The 17,028-nt window shown below is 47.1% G+C and overlaps 1 protein-coding gene across 1 annotated transcript; it reads right to left on the bottom strand.

Moving 5' to 3' along the window:
• Positions 1–3,119: 3,119 nt before the first annotated feature.
• Positions 3,120–4,811, bottom strand: LOC149525360 (uncharacterized). The gene is made up of 3 exons (XM_089776008.1): positions 3,995–4,811; positions 3,236–3,600; positions 3,120–3,140 (listed from the first exon to the last, which is right to left on the bottom strand). Exons 1-3 carry the CDS (start codon positions 4,680–4,682, stop codon positions 3,120–3,122), a joined length of 1,074 nt encoding a protein of 357 aa, XP_089632134.1. The 5' UTR covers positions 4,683–4,811.
• Between the last annotated feature and the right edge of the window lie 12,217 nt (positions 4,812–17,028).

The raw sequence follows: 17,028 nt of genomic DNA, 5'->3' as shown, positions 1-17,028 counted from the left end.
GTATTGACAGAAGAGCTCTGTAATGGAGCAGAAAACCATGCATGGAATGGCGTCTTATTTCCACAGGAGGATTGCATTCTGTCACTGTCACTGCTCCATATCATTACTGATTAGCAGATAGATGAGCTTGACGAGGCAGCTGTGGTGACAGTGAGCTGAACCCCACTGAGATCTAGAATATGCCAGTGACAATGCCTTGTTGTCTCAGTTTGTGGAATCACTTCAGCTAATGGCTGATTTGGCTGGGGCAAAAGGAATGTAAGGTGATCTGGTTATTAATCCAGATAAAACTAAAACTCTGGCCATTAGCATCAAGCAGTTCCAGGTTACATGTCTCATCACAGGCAGTGCTTGCAGTTGTTCAAAAGTGTATAGCAATATGCTTGCAGTGTATAGCAGCATATGCTGTTATGTTCCAGGGTCTTCACTGGCCTATGTGGAGATGTTATGATATAGGGCTTGCTAAGAAACATGTAGATCCACAGAACTGCAATTAAAATGATTCCACTGTATGATAGTGAAATGTGCTTGTTCAGGAGACGACTAAAGGGTGGCAGACAGACTTTTTCAGTTATTGTCATCTTTATCAGCTGCTCCATATTATGTGGCAGACAAATGACAACCAACTCCATCAGCACTGGTTCTGGCAGATTTTTTTGGTACACACATATTATTAGAATGGAAGACCAATGCATTATGCAGTGCCTTTGCCAAGGAAAGCTGCTATGCATTTGGTGATCATGTGGTCACCAAAAGCTTTAGCAATGTGATGAAATCTACAAAGGCAGATGTAGGCTGAACAACCAGACAATCTTAAAGACCTAGGCTGTGTCTAGACTGCAGGCTTCTTTCGAAAGACCCTCTTTCGAAAGCATCTTTCGAAAGAGGCTCTTTCGAAAGAGCGCGTCTAGACTACAATGCGCGGATCGAAAGATCGATCCGCTATTTCGAAAAAGAGCATCCAGACTGCCGGACGCTCTTTCGAAATTGAAAGCCACCCGGAACTGCTTCTGCCAGGGCATGGGGGCAGCATTTCCTTCCGGGTGCTGCCTGCCTGCCCTTTGCAGAGACGCGTGGTGAGAGGGACACTCCTGAACACCCATTGCTCTGCTCCTGCAGCTGCCTTTGCTGTCCCTTGAGGAATTTTGCAAGGCATTGCAGTGCTGCTTTGGAGTGCTCAGCTTCCTGGGACACCCCAGCAGCTTTTTTCTTGTGAGGTTTTTCTGCTTGCAGACCCTTATTTGTGGCATGGAGCCAGAGCTGCCCCTGGGCAGGCAAGGGCCCCACACCACCATACTGCAGCTGTTGCTGCATCTTCGTGAGACAATCATGAGGCTCCTTCCCGAGCTGGACCCAGACCAGAGGGACGAGGGGTTTCCCCCGTCCGGCAGCCACACTGCCCTTGCCTCCGAACTTTTTCATGGACAGGCGTGTTTGGAGGCTTGACACCAGCTCTGACTGGTGGGACCGGCTCGTGATGGAGATCTGGGATGACCAAGACTGGCTACGGAACTTCCGCATGAGAAAGACCACTTTCCAGGAGCTGTGTACCTGGCTCGCCCCTGCTCTGCAATGGCAAGACACCCACCTGCGGCCCGCCATCCCCCTGGAAAAGAGGGTCGCCATTGCCCTCTGGAAGCTGGCAACCCCCGACAGCTACCGCTCCGTGGGACACCAATTTGGAGTGGGGAGAGCTACTGTCGGGGCCGTCTTGATGGAGGTAAGTCATTGTCTGGGGACAGTCACAGTTTGGGGTGGGGGGAAGGGAGACTGTCAGGAAGGGCCAAGTGGAGTGGGAGTGGGAGGGAGCTCCTCCACTCACCCTGAATTGTGGGGGGGGGGGTTCTGAGGAGGGGATTCCCGGGCTGTTTGTTTGAGAGGGAAGGTGGGCGGTGGGTTCTCCTCCTAAGACATAAGGCACCCCTTCTAACACTTTGTTGTCTGTCTCGTTCTGCAGGTGGTGAGGGCCATCAATTCGGAGCTGCTCAACAGGCTCATCTGTCTACCGGATCTGGACAGCGTCATGGCCGGCTTTGCTGCCCTCGGCTTCCCCAATTGCGGAGGAGCGCTCGATGGGACACACATTGCCATCCGTGCACCGCCCCATCGAGCAGCCCAATTCATAAACAGAAAGGGCTACTTTTCTATGGTCCTCCAGGCCCTGGTCGACCATCGTGGACAGTTTTCGGACATTTGTGTTGGGTGGTCAGGGCGGGCACACGATGCCCGCATCTTCAGGAACTCGTACCTGTACCGGAGGCTTCAGGCAGGAACTTTTTTCCCCCATCGCCAGTTTGCGGTTGGGGATGTGCACATGCCGGTGTGCATAGTGGCTGATGCCGCCTATCCCCTGATGCCGTGGCTGATGAAGCCCTACACCAGCCAGCTGGATGCGAGCAAGGAGCAGTTTAATGCTCGCCTTAACCGGGCTCTCAACCAGGTGGAATGTGCGTTTGGCCGTTTAAAGGGCAGATTCCGGTGCTTGCTCACACGCCTCGACATGGGGGAGACCAACATCCCCGAGGTGGTGGCCGCGTGTTGCGTCCTCCATAACCTCGTGGAGAGGAAAGGGGAGGCCTTCCTACCAGGGTGGGGGAGAGCTGCTGATGCCCAGGAGAGGCTCTTTGCCCTGCCCCGGACAGCTGCCATCCGCCAGGCTCACCGGTCTGCAGTTGGCATCCGGGAGGCCCTCCGGGACCAATTCTCCAGTGGAGGCCACTGAGTGCACTGAGGGGCTTCTGCCTGGGGACTGGGCCCTGGCCCCCAATAGAAGCTTCCCTCCACAACCCATCTCCTGACCCAGTTTGGACACATCACTTACACCAGGGTGTGTTTCAAAATAAAATGTTCTCTTTACTTATTTATAATTTTGTACATGTTATCAAACAATGTGGCAAACATAACAAATTTTTTTTCATTTTTGTTGTTGCCAAACTATATACAATAAACAAACAGTTCCTTTAACCCTTTGTTTGTGCTTTAACTGGGGTGATGGGGGTGATTGAAACCTGGAGGGGGGAATGGGACTGGAAACCTGGAGGGGGGAAGGGGATCAGGTTGAACGGGGCTTGGCAGATTTCCCTTTCCTGCCTGGGCCTCGTGTTTGGGGTGCTCCCCGGCTACGGGATCGGGTGATGCACCTGTCTGTTGGCTGACTGCTGGGGGGCTCTTGGGACGTGGAAGCCTGGGGGAGAGGAGGGCCAGGGGGAGAGAGGGGCTGGGGAGCTGGGGGGGCTGGGGGAGAGGGAGGTCTAAGGGGGGAAAGGGATGCTGTTGTGGAAGGGGGGTTTGGTGGGGTGGGGTCATGGGGTGCTGGAGGAGCAGGACCAGGCACAGCAGCAGGCAAGCTGCTGACCTCCCTCAGGGTGGCGTACAGCACCGTGCGCTGCAGGACCAGCTCATTCATGAGCCGATCACGCCACCGCTCCTCTGCCTCCGCCCTCTGTAGCAGGATGGCGTTCTGCTCCTGCACAGCCTCGACGTGCTGCCGGAGGATGTCGGCGTAGACACGCCTGTGTCTGCGGCTCCCATGTCTCCGAGGTGGAGATGGAGATGGAGGTGGGGCTGGGGTGCTGCGGCCCTCTTCCACGGCTGGTCCGGCTGTGGAGGAAAAGAAGAAGACACAATCAGTCCTATAAACTGGACTCTGTAGCACTTACTTACAATACTAACAGGATGGTTTATTAAGGGATGAGCTTTCCAGGGCCAGACCCACTTCCTCAGATCAGAGTCACACGGCTACATTTCTATCACAATCAGTCATGTGTGCAACAGCTGTCCAAAAGGGCATGCCCTCTCCCTTGAGACAGGGGAAGCAGACATTCTGAAGGTCACACTGTGTGTGTGTGTGTGTGTGTGTGTGTGTGTGTGAGAGAGTGAGAGAGACCTGGGCATCAGCCTGAGCATGACAGGTTTCCCTTGTGCATCACCCACTGTGCACCCACCCACCTACCTCCCCCCCCCCCCGGGTGTGACACAAACTCACTGTACTTACCTGCTGCTTCCTCTCCCGCGCCAGATGACGCCTGGGAGGCCTCAGAGGTCTGGGTGACTGGCTCCAGGGTGAGGGTCGCCGTCTCCTCGGTGTCCTCCTCCTCTGGGCCCATGTCCCCGTCTCCAGACTGCTGTAGCTCCCGCTCTGGAGCGTCCACCACCAGGTCTGCCAGTCCAGACTGCACGAACCTCCGTGGTGTGCGTGCTTCTGTACTGCCACCCAGGATCTGGTCCAGCTCTGAGTAGTAGGGGCAGTAGTGGGGGGCTGCCCCAGAACGGGAGCTCTCCTCCCTGGCTTTGGCGTAGCCCTGCCGCAGCTCCTTCACTTTGGAGCGCACCTGGTCCTGGGTGCGGGGGTAGTGGCCCTTCTGGGCCAGGGCTTCAGCCATGTGGCCATAAATGTCGGCGTTTCGCCGCCAGCTTTTGAGGGCCTGTAAGGCCTCCTCCTCTCCCCACAGCTCCAGCAGGCTCTTTATCTCTGCGCCGGACCAGGATGGTGCCCAGCGCTTGGAGCTCTTGGCTGGGTCCCCAGAAGGCTCGGAGGAAGGGCCAGGACGCTCTTGGGGCTGTGACATGCTGCAGCAAGGTCGCCGTGTGCTCTGGCTCCTTGTCTGCAACAAGTGGCTGTGAGGGTGCGCCTGTCCCTTTAAGGAATGGCTGCAGCCAGGAACCACAGACGTGCAACCCATGGCCCAGATTGTCCACCAGGGCTTGTTCCTGGAGGCCAATAATTTCGAAAGAAAGGGCTCCCCCCGTCCAGACTCACGTTCTTTCGATGGATCTCCCTCGAAAAAGGCGTTCTTCCTCGTGAAACGAGGTTTACCGCCGTCGAAAGAAAAGCCGCGTTCTTTCGATTTAATTTCGAAAGAACGCGGCTTGAGTCTGGACGCAGGGGAAGATCTTTCGAAAAAAGGCTACTTTTTTCGAAAGAACCCCTGAGTGTGGACACGGCCCTAGAGACTGAGCTGTGTGGCACTTGATTTGCAAAAAGGATACAGCTCTTTGACATTTACCTTCATGATGACTTGCCTCATCCAGACCCCATTCTACATAGATGTAATGAGTGTTTATTCTAAAAGTAGGTCCCGTTATCCTGTCCTTTATCAGGAAGAATTCCAACTATCATTAGGACAATAGGATTGAGCCTATTGTTAGAATAAACAATGTATTTGCACAGATGTGAGTCCTTACTTGTATGTATTTGCCCACCTGCTACAGAAAGCTTTTGCTTCTCTTCAAATACTTCATTTGGCAAAATTTTTAAAATAAAACTGTAGAATTTGCCAAGAAGCTTCATGAAAATTGTGTGTTAACAGCCAAAGAGGTCAATGAAAAGTAATGGCTGAACTAAATTGTTAAGCCTCAGAAAGGCAACAATGAATAATCAGTAAGCCCTGGTCTACTCTAGGGAGTTACTTTAAATAACCCCCCTTTATTTCGAAATAATAAGTGGAGTGTCCACACTACCAAGCCCATTATTTCAAAATAACAGGCTGGTTATTTTGAAATCTGTACTTCTGCTGTTGTCCTCGGGAAATAAGCTTATTTCAAAATAGTTATTTTGGCAGTTATTATTTTAAATTTAATTATTTTGAAATAATTTCCTAGCATAGACATGCCCTAAGGGTTTTCTCTTTCTGATGGGCCATCTGCTTCATCAAATTATATTATAGATATTCAGAAAATGTATGGGAAAGCAGGAAAGGGGTGTTTGGTATGTGGAGAGTGAGATGCTGGTAGCCTAACCAGAAGGTCAACCAGAATAGATTGCCTTCATGACATGTAAGCTATTTTCCAAGCCCATAGGTGCCTGCAAGTGTCCAGCTCACACGGCTTCCCAGGGAGAGTGCTACTTTTCCAGAGGCTGACGCTATGAAGCAGCAGCTAACAGCTTCCCCTCCTCCTTCATCCAGGTTGCCATGCAAGATATTAGTCTTCTCTGAATCACACAGAGTGATCAGGAGCAGATGCTGACTGAATGAGGCCATAAACCTGGATCTTATGCTGCAACACTCTGTGGTTCAAGTGATGACAGACCACTTACTTGCTGGTGGCTTGACATGGAAGGTGTCCTATAATGGAGGACAGAATAAGGTTGGCCTCCCCAGAAACTTTGTGAGAAGGACCAAAGAGTCTTCTATTTGAGAGGTTCCTGAAGATGTGCAGGGAGGATTCCTACTCCATCTACAGACACTTTAACAAACTGTTCCGGGGCCCCCACACTGTGTAGGCACAGCACACACTGCACATGACATCCGATTGCCTTAACCCACTTGTAGTAAGAAAAAAATTGTGAACTCATCAGAAGAGCCCTCCCCAGTATCAGTGGTTGGCTGGGAAACATCCTGGGAGGAGGGCACTGGCTCCAACATGATAAAAAGTTCTTAGTTCTTTCCAATCACCGGCTGGCCTTTCTCCTCATCCTTCTCTTTCTCCCCCTCTGCCTCTGTGCTGTCCTCCATGCTGACCATAGAAAAGGCATGGTTTCTGTGATGTACCAGACCATCTGTTTGCCTCCTTTGTCTTATGGTTGGATTGCCTCAGCTCCTTCATTCTGACTCTGCCTTGCGGGGTGTCCCAGGAGTATCCTTTAGCCACCTGACAGTTTGCAATCTTTGTCTAAATGTCCATGTTTCTTTTACTGGTTCAGAGCTGAGAGAGAATGGATTCCTCTCCCCACACTTTGATGAGGTTCACAATCTCCTGAACACTCCATACTGGCGCTCTTCTGCACTTCTGGAAACTGGAGCTCATGAGACTTGAAGTCATGGAAGTATTGGAAGTCAGGCCGCATGTTCTGCTCAGGTGTGCTGCCTGCTTTGAAGTGTGATCACAACATTGGAAACATGGGAAATGAAATTCTCACTTCCAAGGGACTTAACCTATTCTCGTGGAGAGCAATGGCGTGCAAGATCTGCCCAGAGCAGTCAGAATGGGGACTCTGGGATGCCTTTTGTAGGCATTTCACTAATGCTGCATCTACAGTACCATAATTTTGACTAGGTAAGTTTGGGAACTGCTTTACTCCTCGTGAAGTCAGGAGTACCTGACATTGACTTCAGCAGCCCTTAATATTGATAAGGCTGGGTAGTGTGGACACATCATTTAGAAAATTGACCTTATGTGGCTAAATTTGGTGTAAACTTCTAGTGTAGACCAGGCCTCAGTAACAGGATCCTAAATTGCTCAACATATTTCCTGTGTGTGGGATATGGTTTAGAAACCAAAATAGAACTGGTGTTTTAAGGAACATCTTTAAAAACATAATAAATTTGACTGACATAAAGGGATAATATTACTTTACTAACTGTAATATTCCCTAGGTATTTCCTATGTTTTCTACAGGTAGTGAGCCAATGCTATCCATTTATCAAGTTTATTGCAGTTTTAAAGAGTGACCACTCTACCATGTGTCAATATTCCTTAGCTTTAGTGCACTGAAACTGAATACATAATGTAATCACACCTTTCTTTTTGCATGGACTTGGGGTTTAATATTGTACGGAAAAGTTCAGTAATGTATGCATTTTGCTGAAATCTCTGTGGTGATAGGGAGCTGTATGTTTTATGACTATATATTGTTGACCAGCAGGTTATTCTTGGCATATGAAAACAATTCAGTACTGACTCAGAGGGAAGAGTGCCACCTGCTGCATTGCCAAGACCATTTTTGTAGCAACTAGCCCAACTATATTTAGCCTGACTAAAGTGATGGGATCACAGCAGAGGTTGGTACACGTGTAGGCTGTGCTAGTATCTAAAAATAGATAAAGCATTCACTTAAGTGCAGCAGACTGAATGTGTAGGGGTGACAGAAAATTCTTCAAATGATCAGCAAGGAAAATCCAAATGAACAATCCCTGCCATAAAGAATAGAGAACACACATGCAGTTGCCAGGCGATTAACATCCTTTTTCATCTATCCTTAACATGGGTTGGTGGAGTAAATATTATGAAAAATAAGATTTATGCATATGAAACCCTCAATGATACTTTGCTGGCATAAGTTATGTATGCAGCTGGTGCTGAGCTAATAGTCATTGCAGAATGCCACAGCAAAAAGGAAATCATGGATAATCAGAAACTCACTCCCATTTATTTTTGCTGATGCATTTATTTATGTGTGTATAGCTGTTTGTAAGTATATGTACTATGCTAATTGGGTTAAAGAACTAGCAAATATCGACTAACCTTTTTTGTGCTACAAAGACTTATAAATTTAGAATCTGTTATAATAAAGTTTCATGCTATGAACTGATCCATTTCTGTTACAAACCAGCAATAAAAATGTGCAGGCCTCTAGGAAAATCCTTCCAACATCTTTCAAACAGGAAGCCTATACAATCTCTGTGTAATCCAGACAGTATGAGAGTAATCAAAAGAACTAATAATATATCTTCCTCAGACGTTAATTCCCTGGGTTGTCTGTTTGGATGGTGGGCATACAAAAATGCCTTCAAGGTAAGGTTTGCAATTACAATGCTAACAAGCCCCAGTGTGCATCCTGTTCTGGGAATGCTGCAAAATTTGAAGCAATAGAGGTTCAAATCAAAGTTATTATCCCATCATTATCAGAATTATAATGTTCCCCTGCCAACAATAACCCAAGTAATTTTAAAAGACTGTGCCTAGAGTAATATAAACAGGACACTTTTCACCATGTATAAAACAGAAATCCACCGAAAGGAATTAAGAAGGAATATATCTTTGTATCAAACTCTGTCTTTCATTTTGATTTAATCTTATTTCAGAGAAGGTTTATGGAACAGAAGTTCAACAATTACAGTAAATTGCTCAGTGATATTTCAGCTGAAGGTATTATATTTTTCATGTTAACTTTCAGAAGTTCAAATCACAAAAGGAACCTTTATAGTGATATTCAAAATGCATGTAAATCAGCGATCAGGTGCTTAGCTGGTATGGATGGCATAAAAATGTGACCGTAGGGTTTTTTTTTTTTTGCATATTGATATCTCCCACTGTCACACAAACCCCTCGATTTATACTGCTTAGGATGGATGGACATAATTCTGCCCTGCCCTAAAATATGCTATGGTGAAAATAAAAAATTACTAAGATATATTGAAAATATATATATGCAAAAATATATATGCAAAAATTTAGGAGGCAAGTTCAGTTTGGATGGGTAGTGTAAATCTGGTAGACTGATATACGGTGATGAAAGATTACATGACAGTAGGGATGACATTAGACAGACATTTTGACCCCAGTGCCTCAAGTCTGACAAACACATAATTAAGGGATGGAAAAATCAACCAACAATATTCTCAATTACACACAAGTGAAAGAGGGAGAAATTGAGATGGAAATGGCACCTGAAAAGATGTATGTGGAGAAAGGAAGGTGAAGGGAGGATTGCGGTCTGTATCCTCCATATGTCAATAGTGATGAACTGATAGCAATGTGATAATCACCTCTATCATGTACTAATTCATCTACGTCAAGAAAGCTTCTACATTATAAAACTCAGAGTAGCTTTCACTTGTCACTCAGTGGAGTAAACCTAAAGGTTAAAACAAACTAAAAATAAAAAAGTAAAGAATACTAACAACATTTTCCTTCTTAGTTTTAAGATAGTCACAAAGGGTATGTCTACACTTGCCCCCTAGTTCAAACTATGGAGGCAAATGAAGCATACCGAAGTTGCTAATGAAGCGTGGGATTTAAATATACCACGCTTGATTAGCATATTCGCGGCTGGTAGCCATTTTAAAATGCCGGTCACCCGATTTAACTTGCCGCGTGTAGATTCAGTAGTCTGATCCAAAACCTTTCCGATCCAAAATACTTCCTGAGGAGTAACAGTTAATTCGAGGGAAGAGTTTTGGATCAGACGACCGCGTCTACATATGGCAAGTTAAATTGTGCGACCAGCATTTTAAAATGGCGACCAGCCACGAATATGCTAATCAAGCACAGGATATTTAAATCCCAGGCTTCATTAGCAAATTCGGTGTGCTTCATTTGCCTTCCTAGTCTGAACTAGGGGGCAAGTGTAGATATACCTAAACATAGGTTCAGCATTCTACTATGGCCCCAAAAAAGCTTTTCATGAAAAATGTAAGATGGAGACAAAAAGATAGCAAATAAAGATGAAGTGTTAGCAGCATTGTGGGTGCTATTATGCAAACCAGCTGTGTGCAAATGATGTAGTGATGTTCCATGTTGTGGTCTCTTTATAACTTTGAGATCAAAGCTCTTTAGTTTACTAATTAGACACATTGGTGGTGTGTTTTTTTTATTTCCAAACTGTAATCTGAAAGCGAAGCTGGCTTGTTTCTACCTAATACACTACCAATAATAAACTTGCTGCAATTGTAAGTTTCCACACACACAATTGGAAACTCATAGTTCTGATGATGATTCAAAACCTTGAGTAGAATCCAGTTCACTTTCATGTAGCTGTGCTGACTGACTTGTTAATCGAGTAAAGATGTGTTTTTGTAAGGCCAGAAGAAATTACAGTCATTACATAGGAGCAAGTCACTTGTTTAGACAAGTATCATTTTAAAGCAACCATTTATATAACTCCTTGTTTATTCAATATTTGTTTTTATGAATATAACTACAACTTTTTCATTGAGCTTGTCACATTGGTGTCAATTTTGGTTATTTTCCACCTAAACTAATTACATTTTTGGTTTAGGATTAGCAAAGCACATCTGATAATCTTTTTGTATTGAAGGAGATTGTGCCATAATTTCATTTGAAACTACTATTTAAGAGGGAACCGGGTATTTTTCATTGTTCCTTTCCTGTCATACTTGAGCCATGAACTTCAGTTCTAAAGCCGGCATGTCTGTCCTTGAGAGTATCATTGCTAGGTAGGAGAAACATTCAGTGGTACAGAGCTAACTTACTGGGTTTTATGTCAAATCCTTTGCTAAACAAGTACTTTAGCATACAAGTGGGCATAGTTAAGACTTCAATGTGAGCAGTTACATCTCTGTGTTTTTGAAAATCTGTACAAATATTTAGATACTTAAATATGGATGTATGAAATTAGTTCTAGGCACCTAATCACTTCTCAGGACCTGGGTTGTAGGGTTGAAATAAGATGAGGAGTCTGGCCCTGATCCAGCAAAGTATTTCAAGCAAAAGCTTAATTTAAATCAATCGAGTAGTGCCATTATGCGCAATGAAACCAGCAATGTTCTTAAAGTTAAACATACACTTAATTACTACAGGGACAGAACACTCAGGAAATTGGAATATTAAGCCCCTTTTATTTAAAAAATTGCCTAACAAAATAAAAGTCTGAAATGCTCCTTGATAATAGTGTTGGGCATGAACCAAAACTGCATATCTGGCAGCCTTGAAGGTTTTAAAAATGTTGATGAAAACCCAAATCTAGATTTGAACATTACACTCCAATATAGTTTTCTACCTAAAATGGGTCACATGCTTTGTAATCTACAGCAGCATCAGAAGAAAATACAAACAGAATTCAATGAAGATATTTTATTTAATGTCTCCGAGAAATGATATGGTAAGCACTTTTGTACAATTTGAAAGTGACTCATTTAAAACTAATATACCTCCACCTGATCCATTATTTTATCTGAATGCTTTCTCGTCCTGGTTATATCGATTTATTACTTTTTTTATATGGAAAAGAGAGAGAAACAAACAAACCTCCCTCCCTATACATAAAACAAATAAAAAATGAAGAACACACGTTAACCAAAATAAAATTTAAAATATATTTACAGTATATACCTATATAATTTTATGTTCTTTTGTTTACTAAAGAAATGAGAGCTATTTAAAGTCTTATTTTAAATTATGTGTAAACCCTGCAGTCTCACTGTTGACAATGATTGCTGAATAGAGAGGCACTTGCCTGAGAACTCTAAATAGGGCCAGGGCTAGGGTGTGAATGGGACTCTGGAAGCACGCATTGGTGAGTAAGCAAACTGACTGAGTGGCCAGACATCATTTACATTTTAGCTGTGTGACAGTTAGGGACATTTTGGTTAAAACCCAAGTGACAGGGACATTTAAATTTTGAGTCTGTGGGCCACACAATTCTTCTACTCTTCTTGGGAAATGAAGAGCAAAAGAACTGCACCAAAAATGCCTAGGGTACGGGGTCATACTGACCAAAGCTGCAGTCAGGCACAATTGGGTGAAGATGCCTGGTCAGAGCTGAAAGAAAATTGAGGGGGAAGAAAGTTCTACTATCTACTGCAAGTTCCTTGCTATTGGGAAGGTCTCTATTAAGGCTCCCGTATACCACCCGTACCTGTCTGAAGATTCAGCATTGAGACAACACTGAGATGGTGGCTTTGAAGTGGCAGTTTGAACTGAAGTGTGATCCAGGGAGTTGACATTGCTGAGCTGAAGGGGTTGTGAGGTAGGGGTGGGCTGAGGCTGAAGAGAACAAAAGCTTCCAGAGGAATTCTGGTGTAGACCTCACTACCCAGCAATCAAAGCTGAGATCACTTTAACTGGTCAAGTAGTAGGGCCTCTAAAAGCGTTTCCCTGAATGGCTGAAGACTGACCTGCTTGAAAATTTGGACTCCACCAGCCCTGGACAGCAAACTGTGAGAGTGGGAGCTGTGAGTGAGGGAAGTGCCTGGAGTGCATTACCATACCTGAGTACAAGAGAGAGCCTGAAAATTTTAAGACACTCAAGTGGGATGGGAGACTTAACTTACAGATGTTGTTAATGTACTAATTGCTGACTTTTCTTTTTTTTTATTTTGTTCCCATTTTCTTCTCCATCATAAAGTTCTCTTTGTTTTAACCCTAGACCAACTACTTGCAAGTATGGAAGCATCGCCTATAAAGGTACCAAAGGTGGTAGGTATAATATACCAGGTTTCTTGGACAGGAGTGGAGGGGTCAGCTCAGTGTTATGTTTTCAAAAGGAAGTCCTAGAGAATTGAACCCGGCCCTTTTTGCTGTCAACAACCTGGCAGAAGAGTTACAAATGTCATTTTGAGATTGCACAAACCTCAGTTACACTTACAAAATATATCCCATGGATGACAAATTAGTCATCATTTTGGACCACATGGTTTCTACAGAGTGTAAGTATCACAGAATATGAAGCCAATAAAATCACCAAAGCATAAATGTATACACTTTTACAATTATAACCTTAGCAAGATCTTTTGTTTCATTCAGGCTATGTCTACATTGGTGCGATTTTGCACGAATACACTTTAACACAAGAGTTCTTGCGTTACAGTAGTTGCACAAGAGAGTGTCTATATTGGCCGGGACTCGTAAGAATGATGCACTTTTGCGCAAGAGAGCGTCTACATTGGTGGGATGCTCTTGCGCAAAAGCAGGAGCCTGGAACCATTTTGGAGAGGGCAAAAGGGCACCAGCCCCTTCTGGAGGCGGGGGGCTGGAACTCCTTTGAGGTGCATGCTTAAAGGGATCTCCCCGGACAGCCGTTTCTCTCCTGTGCGAGCTTTAGGACCTCTTGCAGGGACTAACAGCCATAGGCAGTTCTAGTTGTGGTTGCCCTCTGCCTTGTTGGACTCCACAGCTTGTGCCTTAGTGCCATTAGCTGATTTTTTGACCTCAGATCTTTTTTTGTGCCATGGAGCCAGGGGTGGCCTTGTGCCTGCTCTGGCCCCTTCCGGCAATTTTGGAGTGCCTGCGGCTGCTGCTCCATGCTGCTGCACTCATTGTCCAGGACCTCGAGGAGCAAGTCGCTCTAGACTCCCTCATCAGGGAGGTGATGGCATCCCTGTGGCATCCCCACCCCACCGTGGAGAAGCCCTTTTGGAGATTGAACACCAGTATTGACTGGTGGGACCGGATGGTCCTGGGGCAATGGAACAACCAGGAATGGCTCTGGAATTTTCATATGCAAAAACAGATGTTCCTGGAGCTATGTGCCTGGCTCGCACCTGCACTCCAGAGAAGCACTATCCAGCTGCGGGCACTCATCCCTGTGGACAAGATGGTTGCCATCGCACTCTGGAAGCTGGCCACCCGGACAGCTACCAATCAGTGGCACACCAGTTCGGGGTGGGCAGATCCATCATCGGTGCCATTGTCATTCAGGTAAGTGCTGGGGGGGGGGGTTGCTGCATTCCATGCCCAGCCCCATCAGCCAGGGTATGTCTACACTAGCCACCTAGTTTGAACTAGGGTGGCTAATGTAGGCATTCGAACTTACAAATGAAGCCCGGGATTTAAATATCCCGGGCTTTATTTGCATCTTGCCGTGCGGGCACCATTTTTAAATCCCCTTAGTTCAAACTAACTGCCCGTGGCTACATGCGGCAGTCAAACATTAACTCGAACTAAGTCCTTAGTTCGAGTTAACTGTTACACCTCATTCCACTCCAGGTCCGCATCTAGCTGGCGTGTGATGGCCGCCTCAATCCTTTTGACCACCTGGTTGTGCTGCAGAAGGAGTTGGTCCCTCTGCTGGACCCGCCAGCTTGGTGCCTGGGCAGTTGGGGGTGCTGCCGCTGCCGCAGGCCTGGAGGGTCCCCCGCTCCTGCCTGGTCCTGCTGCAGGGAACAGAAGAAAGGATGAGTCAGTCTGGCAGCCCAGCCACAATCCCCACACCACATGCCCTCCACCCCTGAGGCCAGAGGATATCACAGTACTGTGGCTTGCGCTCACTTAGTACCTCCACCCCGGCCCATGTTGTATGTTTACATACAGGACCACCCCTGGAGTAGGGTGCTCCTCCATGTATTTGTAACCGCCGGTCGGTGTCCTGGCCTCTTGGGCGGGTGGGCGGGCATGTGTTGTGTTAACCTGTGGAACTCCCTGCAGATGGAGGCTGTGAGGCTTTGGGATAATCAATGGTGTTTGACAGGGAGCAAGATGAATCCCCACACAGTGCCTGGGAGCACATATGGCAGACGTGGTCTGGGCTCTCAGATCCCCATCATGTAGATGTCTCCTGGACGGAACCAGGAGAGTGACTGGGGAGTGTACCATCCTTGCTGTGAAACTCAGATGGCCCTAGGGCTGGACCGAGTGCTTCCCCCCTCCCCCTCCCACTAGCCCTCACACACTTAGCCCAGGGACTTGTGTGGCCGCAGAGGGGACTTCTCTCGGGGGGCCAGCCAAGGCACCAGGAGCAGGCGAGGGGCTCAGTGGGGGCCACGCTCACAGGGCTGTGATGCTGCGGTTTTCCCAGGAGCAGCTGGCTGTGCCTCACAGCCAGGCATGGGACAGTGAGCCGTTCTGTGTGCTGCACCCTTCGGGAGGTGTGGGCTCTGGCCTGAGCTCCTGGGGCTCTGGCTGGTTCCAGCCCGCATCCACCCTTCCCCCCTGGTCTGGATGTGTGCAAGCAGCACGGTCCTAGGCGTGCCCTGGAACTGCCTGCCGTGGCCACATGCCACTCGGTCACCAGGCTGCACGTGGTTGTACATGCTGCATACTAGTAATGCTACACAGTGTGCAGCTCACACTGCCTGAATGACACTCCCTCCCCCTCCCCTCTGGGTGTCTGGCTCCCCCCCCCCACCCTTGTGAATGCAAAGTGCAACGCTTACCAGTGGATCCTTCCCTGGCCTCCGATGATGCACAGGAGATGTCCAGGCTGCCTGAGAGGACCTCCAGCTGGAGGGTCACACTGCTCCCCTGGTCGTCCTCCTTCTCCGATCCACTGGGAGGCTCTGCCTCATCCCCCACCTCACTAGGCCTGGTGACGGGGGAGCGCCTGCTGGTGTTCACTGGCACTGATGGTCCCTGGAGTGCTGCCTCTCCCAGGATGGCGTGGAGCCGCTGGTAATGGGGGCAGCTGTCGGATCTTGCCCCTTGGCCCTCGCTGGCCCAGACATAGACTAGGCGCAGCTCCTTCTCTTTAGCCTGGACCTGTTCCAGGGTCCGGACTGGATGGCCCCGGTCGGAGAGTGCCTGGGCCATGTGGCAGAAGATGTCCGCGTTCCGCCAATGGGACTGTGGGTCATGGAGGACCTCTTCCTCTCCCCAGAGGACCAGGAGGGCCTCAATCTCCCCTGGGGTCCAGGAAGGGGCGTACAACTTTGTGCCCCTTGAGGCTTCCTGCACTGAGGGTGCGGGTTGCTGTTCCTCTCCTGGAGTGGCCATTCTGGGTGGTCTGGTGGCTGTTTGGAGGGAGCAGAGCCGCGCAGCAGAGCTGGGTGGCAGAAGTGGCTCTGCCTCGTGTAATCTGCCGGCTGTGTCTGCCTTTAAGGGGGCTCGGGATGCCAGGAAGTGCGGAGCTGCCTGCGCGTTTGTAGCATCCAAGCGGCCAGTAGAGCTTTTTTCCATTTGGATGGCTCTTGCGCAAAATCGACACTGGCGTCTTGTGCAAGAACAATTGCGCAAGAGGGCTTCTTCCTGAGCGGGAGCATCAGAGTTCTTGCTCAAGAAGCACTGATATCATACATGAGAACGTCAGTGTACTTGTGCAAGAACTCACGGCCAGCATAGACAGGCAGCAAGTTTTTGCGCAAAAGCAGTTGCTTTTGCCCAAGATCGCACCAATGTAGACACAGCCTCAGTGTTGTAACCATATTATCAGTCTGTAAGATGAAATGATCAGTGATTTTCTCAACAAAGGAGATGAACAACAATCCAGCTTTGATTGCTTAATAAAGATTTTTCAGGAAAAATATCATGAGACATCAGATATGTTTTATGCCACCTCATGTTATGCATTTATTATTCAAGGAAAGAAAGGGCTGACACAAAATGAAGTGATTATTTTTAAGAATGTCTCCGAATAACTTTAAAAGACTAAAACTATGGCACTATTTATTTATTTGAATATTCATGTATAGTGGGTGAAACCAGAGTCATATTCATTCCTGAATATGAAAGACTTGGACAGACCAGAAGAGCTTAGGAGAACATACAGTACTAAGGTAAGTATGGCAGGAGTGAAAATCTCCCCTCACCTCCCATCTTCTTTTGAGTCTTCACATCCCCCAGAAGGCTTGGAATGTAAAAAGGAAAATTTGGTGAGAGCATGTATTTGGCTCCGTTAGACTCCTTTCAAAATCCCACCTTTTATTGTTAATTTTCCAATCCAAATGAGTAGATACAAATTGCAGAGGAAATCAA

Source organism: Pelodiscus sinensis, chromosome 2, assembly GCF_052426305.1.
Source record: "Pelodiscus sinensis isolate ZL-2025 chromosome 2, ASM5242630v1, whole genome shotgun sequence".
In the NCBI taxonomy this organism is placed as follows: domain Eukaryota; kingdom Metazoa; phylum Chordata; order Testudines; family Trionychidae; genus Pelodiscus; species Pelodiscus sinensis.
Note: the sequence above shows the minus strand (reverse complement) of the source record. Positions and strands in the feature narration are given on the sequence as shown.